Source organism: Macrotis lagotis, chromosome 1, assembly GCF_037893015.1.
Source record: "Macrotis lagotis isolate mMagLag1 chromosome 1, bilby.v1.9.chrom.fasta, whole genome shotgun sequence".
NCBI lineage: Eukaryota > Metazoa > Chordata > Mammalia > Peramelemorphia > Peramelidae > Macrotis > Macrotis lagotis.
This window is the reverse complement of record NC_133658.1, coordinates 320,959,936-320,972,736: the sequence shown is the minus strand read 5'-3', so window position 1 is coordinate 320,972,736 and position 12,801 is coordinate 320,959,936. Positions and strand designations below refer to the sequence as shown.

General features: G+C 33.8%; 1 protein-coding gene across 3 annotated transcripts in view; it reads right to left on the bottom strand.

Moving 5' to 3' along the window:
• Window positions 1–12,801, bottom strand: part of GARRE1 (granule associated Rac and RHOG effector 1) — a 133,184-nt gene that overhangs the window by 38,788 nt on the left and 81,595 nt on the right. For all 3 annotated transcript variants that reach the window (XM_074211503.1, XM_074211505.1, XM_074211504.1), the window contains 2 exons: window positions 3,527–3,733; window positions 132–272 (listed from right to left, as the gene is read on the bottom strand). In XM_074211503.1, coding sequence (XP_074067604.1) covers window positions 132–272; window positions 3,527–3,733 — 348 coding nt within the window. The remainder of the gene's footprint in view (window positions 1–131; window positions 273–3,526; window positions 3,734–12,801) is intronic.

Below are 12,801 nucleotides of genomic sequence, written 5' to 3'. Positions count from 1 at the left end.
TACATATTAATAGATTTAAGATATAACCTAACAGAATTTCAAATTAAGACAGTTAGTTGGTTTTAGATGAAACTTTACATGAGATAATTATATTTTACATCCTTAAAAAACAAACAAAAAAGAAAACTAACTTGCAGAGCACTGTCAATTTTCACATTCAGTTCTTTAAGCTGGTGTTCAGGGATTGCCACACTCTGTGAACAGAAGAGCTGTTGAACTTCAATTCCAGCCAAGCAGCCATCACAGCCTCTTTCTCTCAGTCTAGATGTTGCCTTAAAACAAAAATAAAAAGTTGTAAGTAAAATATGCTTTTGTAATTATCAACAAATATCAACAAACAAACTAAAACTTAAGTAAGAAATACTCAAAGAAGCAGTAACACAAAGTAGTAGGGAGTGAATTTTATTTGCTAATATGTCCCCAGCTAAACTATTAACATCTGCACCAATGAAACATCTTGAAGAGAATCAAACATCTTTTAGAGTCACTGTTGAAATGCTAGTTCTTTATGTAAATGTAGGTTTCCAAGTAACATTGCTTAAACAAGGAATCTTTCCCCCCACCGTGCTTTAGAGAGATCATCGAGGGCTATGCCATAAGCAAGTGGGTATGAGTTGAGTATGCCTGCAAGGTAACCTAATATTCTAATCATTCTACCACAAAAACAGGAAAGAATATATATTAAGGTTTAAAAAAAAACACCTAGGAGATTTCATATCTAGATCTTCATCAAAAGTTAATTGCCAGTTCTCTAAGAATGAATTGGAGTTTAAAAAAATCCACTTGTATTTCAAATACCCTAATAAGAAATGTACCTAGGGATTAAACATAACTGAAATTATTTGATTTTTAGTAACTTGATATAAACAATTTCTGATACATCAATAACCTAATAATCTCAAACTATTTTACTAGTACTAGAAATCATAAAATACCATTAAAAATGGAAGTATGGGGTGGCTAGGTGGCACAGTAAATAGAGCACCTGACAATAATTACCTAGCTGTGTGACCTTGGGCAAACCACCTAACCCCATTGCCTTGCAAAATCCTAAAAAAAAAAAAAAAAGGAAGTATAGATGTATAAAATAACAGCTTTAATAAAAAAAATCAATTACTGTTAAAGATATTGACATTGAATTCTAAATTCAGAACAAAATACTTAAAGAAATTATTACTATTGACTAAAAAGGTAATCAGGCAAGTTAGGGAGTATCCAAAGGTGCTTTGCATGTTTACATAGAAATCACAGAAGATGGTTTCATGGTATATTCTTTTTTTTTAGGTTTTTTTTCAAGGCAAACGGGTTTAAGTGGCTTGCCCAAGGCCACACAGCTAGGTAGTTATTAAGTGTCTGAGGCCAGATTTGAACCCAGGTACTCCTGACTCCAGCACAGGTGCTCTATCCACTGCGCCACCTAGCCGCCCCTCCTTTCCTTTTTTTAAACACTAACTCAATAAATAAAGTCGAGAGTTTCTTCTAGAACTTTAATTCTACAGGAAGTTTACTTTTGTTCTATATACTACAGATGCTGGTATCAGTCAGCATCCAGACAGGATTTCCTGTTAAATGATTAACATGCTGGCAAGCAAAGGTACCAAAGTAGAAAATAAAAGGTTTCTCAGTCAATTATACAATGTTAGAAGCAGTAGTTTACAAAAAAAAATCAAAGGTGATTATTCTATATATGAACTTAAAGTATTTGCTACAAATTCATTAGCATATAATTCAAGATATAGTATATTATATGAAATTTTATCACACACACGGAAATAAAATAAGAAGCAGCACATCCTAGGAACATAAATTTGCTTTGGAAAATATATTTTCTCCAGATAGGAAAGAAAAGAATATAAAAAAAGATAGAATAAACTTAAGAGTTATTTAAGAAGAAATCCAGGGGCGGCTAGGTGGCGCAGTGGATAGAGCACCGGCCCTGGAGTCAGGAGTACCTGAGTTCAGGTCTGGCCTCAGACACTTAATAATTACCTAGCTGTGTGGCCTTGGGCAAGCCACTTAACCCCATTTGCCTTGCAAAAACCTAAAAAAAAAAAAAATACATATGGAGCCTCTGTAGTGTTAGGACATGTAAACTTATGGAGTTAGTTCCCAAAAGAGCTCCAGGCCTTGTGCACTGAGCAAACATTTCATAACTTTGGTGTATCTAGTGCAGTCTCACTTTACCAAAAATCCCAATACTAGTTCATACAATGATAGTTACACATATACACTTCTTGTGGTGTTTTCGCCTGTTTGTCCCTGACTCTAGTGGAGCTAACATGATATAATCATGTTGCAGAAAGTTAAAGCGAAAAGGGGTCTTGTTACTTAGGAAAACCCCTTCATTTTACTGAGAGTAAATTGAAGCACTAGAGGTTCAATGTTTTGCAATAGTCCTATTAATTTACTGACTGAGCTGAAGGACTACTACTTGGGGATCTGAGTGAACTCAGTGCTTTCTCCATCATATAATCTTTCTTTCAGTTCTATCAATAGAGAATGGAATTTTTTACTTATAAGTGAAAAATGTTCATTCTTTTTGTGCCCTCTTATTTCTACACTCAAACAAATCATGATTATGAAGTAATTATCAAAGGAGCAGATATGTTATGATCTCCTCACTTTTCCCTTTAACTTTTGTTTAATGAGTAGTTTATAAGGATCCTTTGAGGAGGATATTAAGAACACTATAGTCAAATGAGAATCGACTTAAACTAACTGAAATTAGGTGAGATTTACTGTAGGGAACCGAAGTATGATTAAATAAAGAAGTCTATATTCTATACAGTCATAAAAATTATAGAGTCAAAGATACTTGAGGTTTGAAAAGACCTTGGAAATCATCTAGTATACCCCTGTCATTTCCCAGGTGGGGAAAGTAAGGCCAAATAATAAGAGTCCTAAAACTATTTAATAACAGAATTGGAATTTGGTCTTCTGACTCTCAATTCAGTGAATGCTCCATTTCTAAGCACTACTGAGATTGAAGGCCATAGGAGCCTTCTAGATAAGGGATCATATCAAGTCAGAGGCTTTGACTTCATTTCCCTATACATTTATCCTAGCCTATCTCTCATTTACAAGTCACAGCATAAGATGGTGGATGTGAAAAAGAATAAAACATGGAATCAGAATTCCAGGACTTTGAATTTGAATATGACTGTTGACTTTTTTGATTGAAAAAACATGGCTAAAGACCTAAATAGAAACTATATGTGATTTAAAATAGACATGTATTAAAGAATCTATCTAATTACATTGAAGGTACAGCTCATTTTCTAATGAATACTGCTTATTCTCAATATAAGAACTTATCAAGAAAACCTAGTTTCAAATTACTAGAGATCACAAAAACAAAATTTTAAAAAATGGGATCCAAACAAAATAAATAACTATATCTTGGAGTGGTAATTTATATAAGTTCCTTATCAAGGCAAATTAATAAATATCGTAGAGCATCAGAACAATTCATGCTTAGCATGGTGAGGCAGGAAGAAGTAAAAAATATTCTAACTGGCAGTTTTACCTCTGCAGCACCTCTCCAAGATCTTAATGCATCTTCCAGTTCAGTTGTAGGACTTAAGCAAGCTTTCCCATTGCCACTAACATTCTTTCTTTCTTGCACAACTGTTTCAGCAAAGCAGGCGTGAGCCACCGGCTGCACCTTCTGTAATGCCTGGGACAAAAACTGGAAATGAACTTGCATCACTGTCAAGAAACATCGGCCCAGTACCTGTGAAAAAGGAAAAGTGCATTTCAGGAATTTTTAGGTTCTTGGTTTCTGAATCAGTATAGTTCATTTTTACTTATTCTCACTCAAATGGGACATTATTAGACTAGATAACTGAACTGATACATACTCAGAAAATTATCAATTTTTGATTTGGAAAATATTTTTTATAGTCAGTATTATTTTCACCTGAGACAAAATCATTTTTCCAGGATGGGGGGGGGGGGGAAGTAACATGATCAAGATCACACAACTAATAAATAGCATAGCCGGAATTTAAACCTAAGGTTTTTTTTGTTTTGTTTTTTTAGATTTTTGCAAGGCAAATGGGAGTTAAGTGGCTTGCCCAGGGCCACATGGCTAGGTAATTATTAAGTGTCTGAGACCAGATTTGAACCCAGGTACTCCTGACTCCAGGGCAGGTGCTTTATCCACTATGCCACCTAGCCACCCCAACCTAAGTTTTTTGACTCTAGATTGAGCACTCTTCTAAATATAGCAATCAGTCAACATCCATTTAAGTGACTAGGATGTATCAGGCCCTATGATAAACAGTAGGGATACAAATAAAAGCACAAACTCATCCGTGTTCTCAAAGAGCTCACAGTCTAATGGGGGAAGACAATATGACAACTTGTATATGAATAAAATGTATACAAGACTAACTGGATACAATCAATAGAGGGAAAGCCCTAAGAAGAAAGAGTAGGACTTTAGCTCCATTTGATGAAGTCAAGATTTAGTTACTTTAACTACCTAACATATCTTTTTCTTATTATTCATTTTCTAGCTTTTTAATAACTTTGATCTGTTATAAAATTTAAATGGCTTGACTATATAGAATACTAATTGAGGAATAACTCCTATAAACAATGAGTCTTTTTCCTGTTTGTTTAAAATATAATCAATTTTATTTTTTATGATGCTATTCAGTGCACGCCATGCCTAATGTCTATAATTTTTCCTCAAAGAAAGTATTAATAATGTTAAATGCTCATAAATAGCTTGGTAATCTACAAATCTCTGGCCTCTTTAACTCCATATTTCTGGTTTATCCTATATTTTTCTTGCTATCCTCAAGGATTCTTTGCCTTTACACTCAAGTCAAAAAGTGTTATAATTCAGGTTTGGAGTTCTTTATAGAATTTTTCTATCTATTCATCCTCTGCAACTGATGTTGGTACAGATTATTTTACTAGGAATCTCTTGGTATATATTTATTACTAGCAATGAATAAAAGATGATCCCATAAAATGACTTTTCTTATTGCTTTTAGTATACGATAAAGCTAGATCTGCCAATTCTTTTGTCTTTTCAAATGGTACCTGTTAATTATCTTTCCATTAAGATGAAGTTTCCTTCTTTTTGTTTTTATTTATATTGGGAATGTCAAGTACGATTCAGTTCATTAAACAGTCTGTCCACTCATTTGCCACTGGAAAAAAAATCTTACATTCAGATTATTATTATTATCATCATCATTGGGTTTTTTATTTTTGCAAGGCAATGGGGTTAAGTGACTGGCTCAAGGTCACACAGCTAAGTAATTTTTAAGTATCTGAGATCACATTTGAACTCAGGTCCTCCTGACTCCAGGGCCAGTGCTCTGTCCATTGCGCCACCTAGCTGCCCCTCATTCAAACTAAATTTAACATGATTTAAAAACTGTTTTTATAATCTTCTGCCCACTTTTCCACCATTCTGTTACTATTATTGAAGTATTGAAGTATTCTTCACATGAATAGTACATATGAAAAAGGACAGGCCTTTGTTTTAGGGAAAAGCTGAGGCTCATTAAAAGTATCCCATAATATCAAAGAAAATTTAGTTCATGCTTCTCTTCAATTCTGGGTCTAGTTCATGGTTCATCTACAGTGGTCTTAGGTATGTGTGTGTTTGTATATTTTAATTCAGGAGTTCTAACATGGCCCTACTTGTCTGTATCCCCTTCTGAACTGTCTTCAGTATAAAATAATTTTTTTCCTTTGCTGTCTTATGCATAAAATAATTTTCCTTTCTACATTGCCTCAGTTTTTTTCTATAACCTTTCCCAGTAATTCCATCCCACAAAACAAAAAATTGGGTAGGGGGAAGAAAAAAAATTCTGTACAACTATCAATATATAAGAAAAAAAGTGATAGCATATACAATGTTCCACACTCAAAGACCTCCAACATACTTCAAGCAAGAGAGAGATATTTTCTCATACCTTGTCTTTGGAATTAAGCCTGTTTTTGTATCAGCTTCTATATTTCCATTTTATTAATAGTACCATCAATATCCTCTTCCCTTCTGACTGAAAGTTCTTTACTGAGTAAAGAACCCAGGTTAGTCATCTCTTTATGTCCCATCAGATTAAGTACTTAAACTGGGTTCTACTAATTCCCTAAACCCCAATTCCACACCTTCTCTTTCAAAACTCATTTTAGATTCCTTTTGTGTGCTCTTTCTCCATTAGATTGTAAGCTTCTTTAGGCAGAGACTATACATATTTGTATTCCCAATCCTTAGTATGGTGTTTGGCACAATTGCTATTTTTCAGTCATTTTAGTTGTGTCTGACTCTTTATGACCCTGTGGACCTCTGGTTCATGGAGTTTTCTTGGCAAAAATATTGGAGTGGTTTGTCATTTTTCTTTATATAGTATTTGGCACATGGTGGATACTCACTAAATGTTTTTCTTGACTGCATTAATTTTACAAAATTCATTTTCAACTGGTTCATGGCTTCTCTTTCTATTTATTTTGAGTATATTATTTAACTGACTCTGCTTTTTTTTAAAGAGTATATCAGTTCATGAAAATCTTTTCATGCTCTTTAATTCATCAAATACATAACTTTTATGGCCTGTCCAGGACCATAGTGTCAGGTGGATGCTGGGCCCAAGGGGTGGTAGGGGGGCTCAGGGCCTCTTGACCCCAGGGCCAGAGATCTGTATGCTGTGCCACTCAGCTACGCTACAGCAGAGTCAGAGTGAAAGGAGAGAGAAAAATATAGTACATGGTAGTGGAGAAATATGAAAGGAGGGAGCTGTGATCAGCAATGGCAACAGTGGAAAAATATGGAAGTAATTTTTGCCATGGACTGACTTATCATAAAGAATGTGACCCACTTGCGACAGACTTGTTCATGTTGGAACAAATACTCAAGCACATTTTTTTATTATTATTATTTTTTGGGGGGTGCAGGGCAAATGGGGCTGGGTGGCCTGCCTGGGGTCGCATAGCAAGGTGATTGTTGGGTGTCTGAGGCTGGATTTGGACCCAGGTGCTCCTGGCTCAAGGGCCAATGCTCTGTCTGCCACCCAGCCACCCCTACTTATTATTACTATTTTATTTTGGGTTTTTTTTTTTTTTTGCAGAGCAGTGGGGTTCGGGTGGCTTGCATGTCACATGACTGGGTGATTGTTGGGTGTACAGGGTCGGATGTGGGCTTGGGTGCTCATGACTCCAGGGCTGGTGCTCTGTCAACTGCGCCACCTGACCATACCTACAATTATTACTATTATTTTTTTATTTTAATTTTTTTCTCTCCCCTTTACTTTATCACTCAAGTGAGTCTATATTTGGGGGGGAGGAGGTATTTTGTTTACTCTTAAACAAGAATATTTTAGTAATGTATAAAAAATTTGTACAAAATGAGAATAAATATTAAATATTAAAATTTTTTAAAAAGTATAAAAAATACATAATTTTTTTTTTTAGGATTTTGCAAGGCAAATGGGATTAAGTAGCTTGGCCAAGGCCATACAGCTAGGTAATTATTGTCTGAGGTTGGATTTGAACTCAGGTACTCCTGACTCCAGGGCCGATGCTCTATCTACTGTGCACCTAGCCGCCCCAAATGCATCATTTTTTATTACACAGTAAAATTCCATTCCACTTATGTGCCACAATTTGTCTAGGGCAACTACTTTTTTCCCCCAATTCTTTGTTATCATAAAAAGTCCTCCTCTGAATATTCTGATGGATAAGGAATTTCATGGGGAATATAACAGTAGAATCACTTAGTCAAAGGGTAGAAAGATTTTAGTCATTTTATTTGCATAAATGCAAACTACTTTTCAAAATGGTTGTAATTATTGTATGTCTACCAACAAGTATCACAATCTAATACTCTTTCTATTTTTTTATCTATTTTGCCAATTTGTTGAATGTGAGGTAAGATTTGAGTCTGTTTAAGTTTTCATTTCTCTTTTTTTTTTTTTATTAGATTTTTGCAAGGCAAATAGGGTTAAGTGGCTTGCCCAAGACCACACACAGCTAGGTAACTATTAAGTGTTTGAGACCAGATTTGAACCCAGGTACTTCTGACTCCAGGGCTGGTGCTTTATCCACTGAGCCACTTAGTCATCCCTCATATCTCTTATTAATAGTGACTCAGAGCATTCTTTTATTGGTTGTTAAATCCTTTTGAGAAGTTTGTCCTTTGACCTTTGTCCTTTAATTACTTATCCACTGGGAACGATTTTTAATCTGATATAGTTCTGTTAGTTGTCTATTTATCTTAGATCCCAAACCTTTATCTGAGAAATCTAATACAAAATATTTCCTCAGTCCATTCCTTCAATTTTTTACATTACATGCATTAAATTTGAATGTGTAAAAGCATTTCAGTTTTTAATTTCAGAGGTAGCTAGATGGTCCAGTGAAAACAGCAATGGTTTCAGTTCACAACTAGTTTTCAATATTTACTAGCTGTGTGACACTGGACAGGTACTTTAACCTCGAACTGCCTCAATTTCCTTAACTGTAAAATGTGGATAATAACAGCATATACATCAGAGGGTTATGGTGAGGATCAAATGAGAATTTTTTTATAAATCTGTAAAGCTCTTATTTAGCACAGTGTCTCACACTTAGTAGATACTAAATATTTATTAATTTCCTTCTCCTTCCCTTGTTCCTTTCATATAATCAAAATTATCTATTACATCTTTTTAATTGCCTCTGTATCCAGTATATTTTAGAAAGAATTCATTTATTTTGAGTTTTATAATTTCCCCCCATTCTTGCTTCCCTCCCCCCCACCTCCCACAGAAGGCAATCTGTTAGTCTTTACATTGTTTCCATGGTATACATTGATCTCAGTTGAATGTGATGAGAGAAATCATATCCTTAAAGAAGGAAAATAAAGTATAAGAGACAGCAAAATTACATGAGATAACAGACATTTTTTTTTCTAAATTGAAGGTAATAGTCCTTGGTCTTTGTTCAAACTCCACAATTCTTTCTCTGGATACAGATGGTATTTTCCATTGCAGATAGAACAAAATTGTCCCTGATTGATGCAATGATGGAATGAGCGAGTTCATCAAAGTTGATCATCACCCCATGTTTCTGTTAGGGTGTACATTGTTTTTTTGGTTCTGTTCATCTCGCTCAGCAACATGGAAATCCTTCCAGGCTTCCCAGAATTCCCATCCCTCCTGGTTTCTAATAGAACAGTAGTGTTCCATTACATACATATACCACAGTTTGTTAAGTCATTCCCCAATTGAAGGACATTTCAACTTAATTTCCAATTCTTTGCCACCACAAACGGGGCTGCTATGAATATTTTTGTACAACTGTGTACCCAGTATATTTTAATAATATATTTCACAGCTTTTTTTTAACTTTATTTCTTGATTACACTCACTAACACCTATATTTCCAGCAATCCTTATCTCCCAAATAAGGTCTGTTCTTATAACAAGTAAGTATAGTTAAAACAAATCTATACATTGGCTTTTCTTGAAAATGTATGTTACTTTCTGTATCCCTAGTACATTACTTCTCTATCAAGAAGTGAAGAGCATTCATCTTCTAGAATTGTAAATGATCAATGTATTGATCAGTTCCTTTTTTTTTTTTTAAGGTTTTTGCAAGGCAAACGGGGTTAAGTGGCTTGCCCAAGGCCACACAACTAGGTAATTATTAAGTGTCTGAGACCAGATTTGAACCCAGGTACTCCTGACTCCAGGGCCAGTGCTTTATCCACTACGCCACCTAGGCGCCCCTTGATCATAGTTCCTAATAAGTCTTTCAGAGATGTTTTTTCTTTACATTGAAGTTATTGTATAAATTATTTCCCCTGCTCTGCTCATTTCATTCTCACTCAGTTCACATAGGTCCACTTTGTGGTTCTCTCAATGCACCCCTTTTATAATGTCTTATGCAATAACATCCCATTACATTTATATACTGTGACTGTTCAATCATTTCACATTTGATGGTACCTACTTAGGACTTTGACTATAAAGGGAAATAAAAGGAAAAAAGCTAGCAGGAAGAAATTCAAGGTAGAAGTATATAAGTAATTTATTTCAATTACAAAGGAAGTACTAATATATGTTAATATGTATTATATGACTTCTCATATATCTGCACCAAATCTCTAGTGTGTGGTTAGGAGGAAAGGGGGAAGGCAAACTTGAAATTCGAAATGTAACAAAAAATAAACAAAATACATATTAACAAAACAAAAAGGAAAGTAGTCATAAGCCTGGAAGAATTTGCATGAACTGATGCTGAGTGAGATGGGTAAAACCAGAAGAACATTGTACACCTAATAGCAACATGGGATTGATGATCAATCTTAATGGACTTGCTCATTCCATCAGAGCAACAATCACAGACAATTTTGGGGTATCTGCAATGGAATACACCACCTGTATCCAGAGAAAGAATTGTAGAGTTTGAACAAAGATCAAAGACTATTAGTGAGAATAAGAGGGAAGATAAAGAAAGGGATTAACTAAAAGCAAAACAGATCTTAAAAAGAGAAAGTAAAGGAAAAAAGAGGATAGCTAAGAAAAAAGAACAGAGGGCAAAAGATAGCAATCAAATGTGAAGGAGAAAATAAAAAAATAAAATTTTTTTAAAATGTGAAGGAGATGACTTCACCCCCCCAAAAGATACCAAAATGGATTAAAAACTAGATCTACCCCCCTCCAAAAAAACAAGATCCAAGAATATACGGTACATAAGAAAGATAAACATAGTTAAAATAAAGAGTTACAATAGAATCTATTATACTTCAACTAAAGTAAAGAAGGTTAGGATAGCAATTATGATCCTAAACAAAGCAATGACAAAACCAGATATGATTTAAAAAAAATAAGCAAATGAGCAAAAAATACCTGCTAAAAGGTATCACACAAGATGAATGGATGTCAATGAATGCAGACCAAATGGCATAGCATCTAAATTCTTAAAGGAAAAATTAAGTGTTACAAGAAATAGATTGCAAAAAATAGTGAGGAACCTCAATTTATCCCTCTTTTACCTAAATACAAAAAAAACCAAAAAATAAACAAAGAAAAAAGTTAAGGAACTGAATAAAATTTTTGAAAAGTTAACTATAATGGACTTTTAGAAACTATTGAAAAATATAGAAAAGGGGGCAGCTAGGTGGCGTAGTGGATAAAAGCACCGGCCCTGGAGTCAGGAGTACCTGGGTTCAAATCCGGTCTCAGACACGTAATAATTACCTAGCTGTGTGGCCTTGGGCAAGCCACTTAACCCCATTTGCCTTGCAAAAACCTAAAATAAATAAATAAATAAATAAATGAATGAATGAATGAATAAATAAATAAATGGATGAATGAATAAATAAGTGAATAAATAAATAAATAAAATTTCTCGGCTCTATATGACACATTCAAAAAACTGACAATATCTTAGAGCAAAAAGTCTCACAAACAAATGTAGAAAAGTGTCTTTACCAAAGATAATTCAATAAAATGATATTCCATCAAGGACCTCTGAAGTACAGATTAAAAATTAATTGGAAATAAATAACAATTCTAAAGAATTGGTGAATTAAAGAACAAATTGCTAACAATCAGGAATTTCATTAGAGAAATGATGAAAATGAGTGGGATTTGTGGGGTATAGCTAAAGCTATGCTCTAAATTCTTAAATGAAGTTAGAAAGAGAAGATCAAGTGGAAATGCAATTAAAAGATTAGAAAACTAACAAGATTAAAAAGCTCAAATTAAATATCAAAATAAAAATCCTAAAAAATAAGATTCACAAAAAATGAAGGAAAAAAAATCCACTGAATTAACCTGGAAGTTGTTTTTTTTTTTTAGAAGCTCCACCCAGCAGATAAACCATTAGCTAATTTGATGTTAAAAAAAGAGAAGAAAAACCAAATTAAGAGTATCAAAATGAGAAAAGAAAATTCATAATAAAGATGAAATAAAGGCAATTATTCAGTTATTTCCCCTAATATATATTAAAAACATGAAAATCAAATTCTCTTCAGTAAAGATACTTTCCTACATTTGTTTGGGAAGTTTTTCGATGGTGCCATATAGAGCTGAGAAATTTGAAATTACCTAATCCCATTCACTATAAATGAAAATAAATGGAATAAATATATTCAAAAATATAAATTGCTCAAGCAGAAAAGGAAATACAATACTTCAATAATCTTATGCGACAAAAAAGAAATTTAACAAACTTCCTAAGGAAAAATATTCACAGTCAAACAGATTTGCCAAATGAACTTTTGACAAATAGTTAAAAGACTAATTCATTCCAATCCTATATAAACAGCTTGAAAAAATAGTAAGAATCATTACCATGTCATAAATATGATCTTGATACCTAAATTAAGGAGAAGCAAAGCAGAAAAAGATTATATTTTTTAAGGTTTTTGCAAGGCAAATGGGGTTAAGTGGCTTGCCCAAGGCCAGGTAATTATTGAGTGTCTGAGATGGGATTTGAACCCAGGTACTCCTGACTCCAGGGCCGGTGCTTTATCTACTGCACCACCTAGTCACCCCAGAAAAAGAATATTAATTTCACTAATTCATGTGAATTTTAAGTAAAGATTCTGCAGCAATATAACACAAAAAACATATGATATGACAGGTTGGATTTATACTGAAAATGCAAGGCTGATTCAATATTAGAAAAACTTTCAGCATAAATTGGCCATATTATTAATAAAAACCAAAAAAATCATATAATTACTTCTGTAGAAAAATTTTGACAAAATACAATATCATTACTATTAAAACAGTAACACAACAACCCTGTAAAACAAGGGAATAAACAGAGCTTTCCTTAAGATTAGCT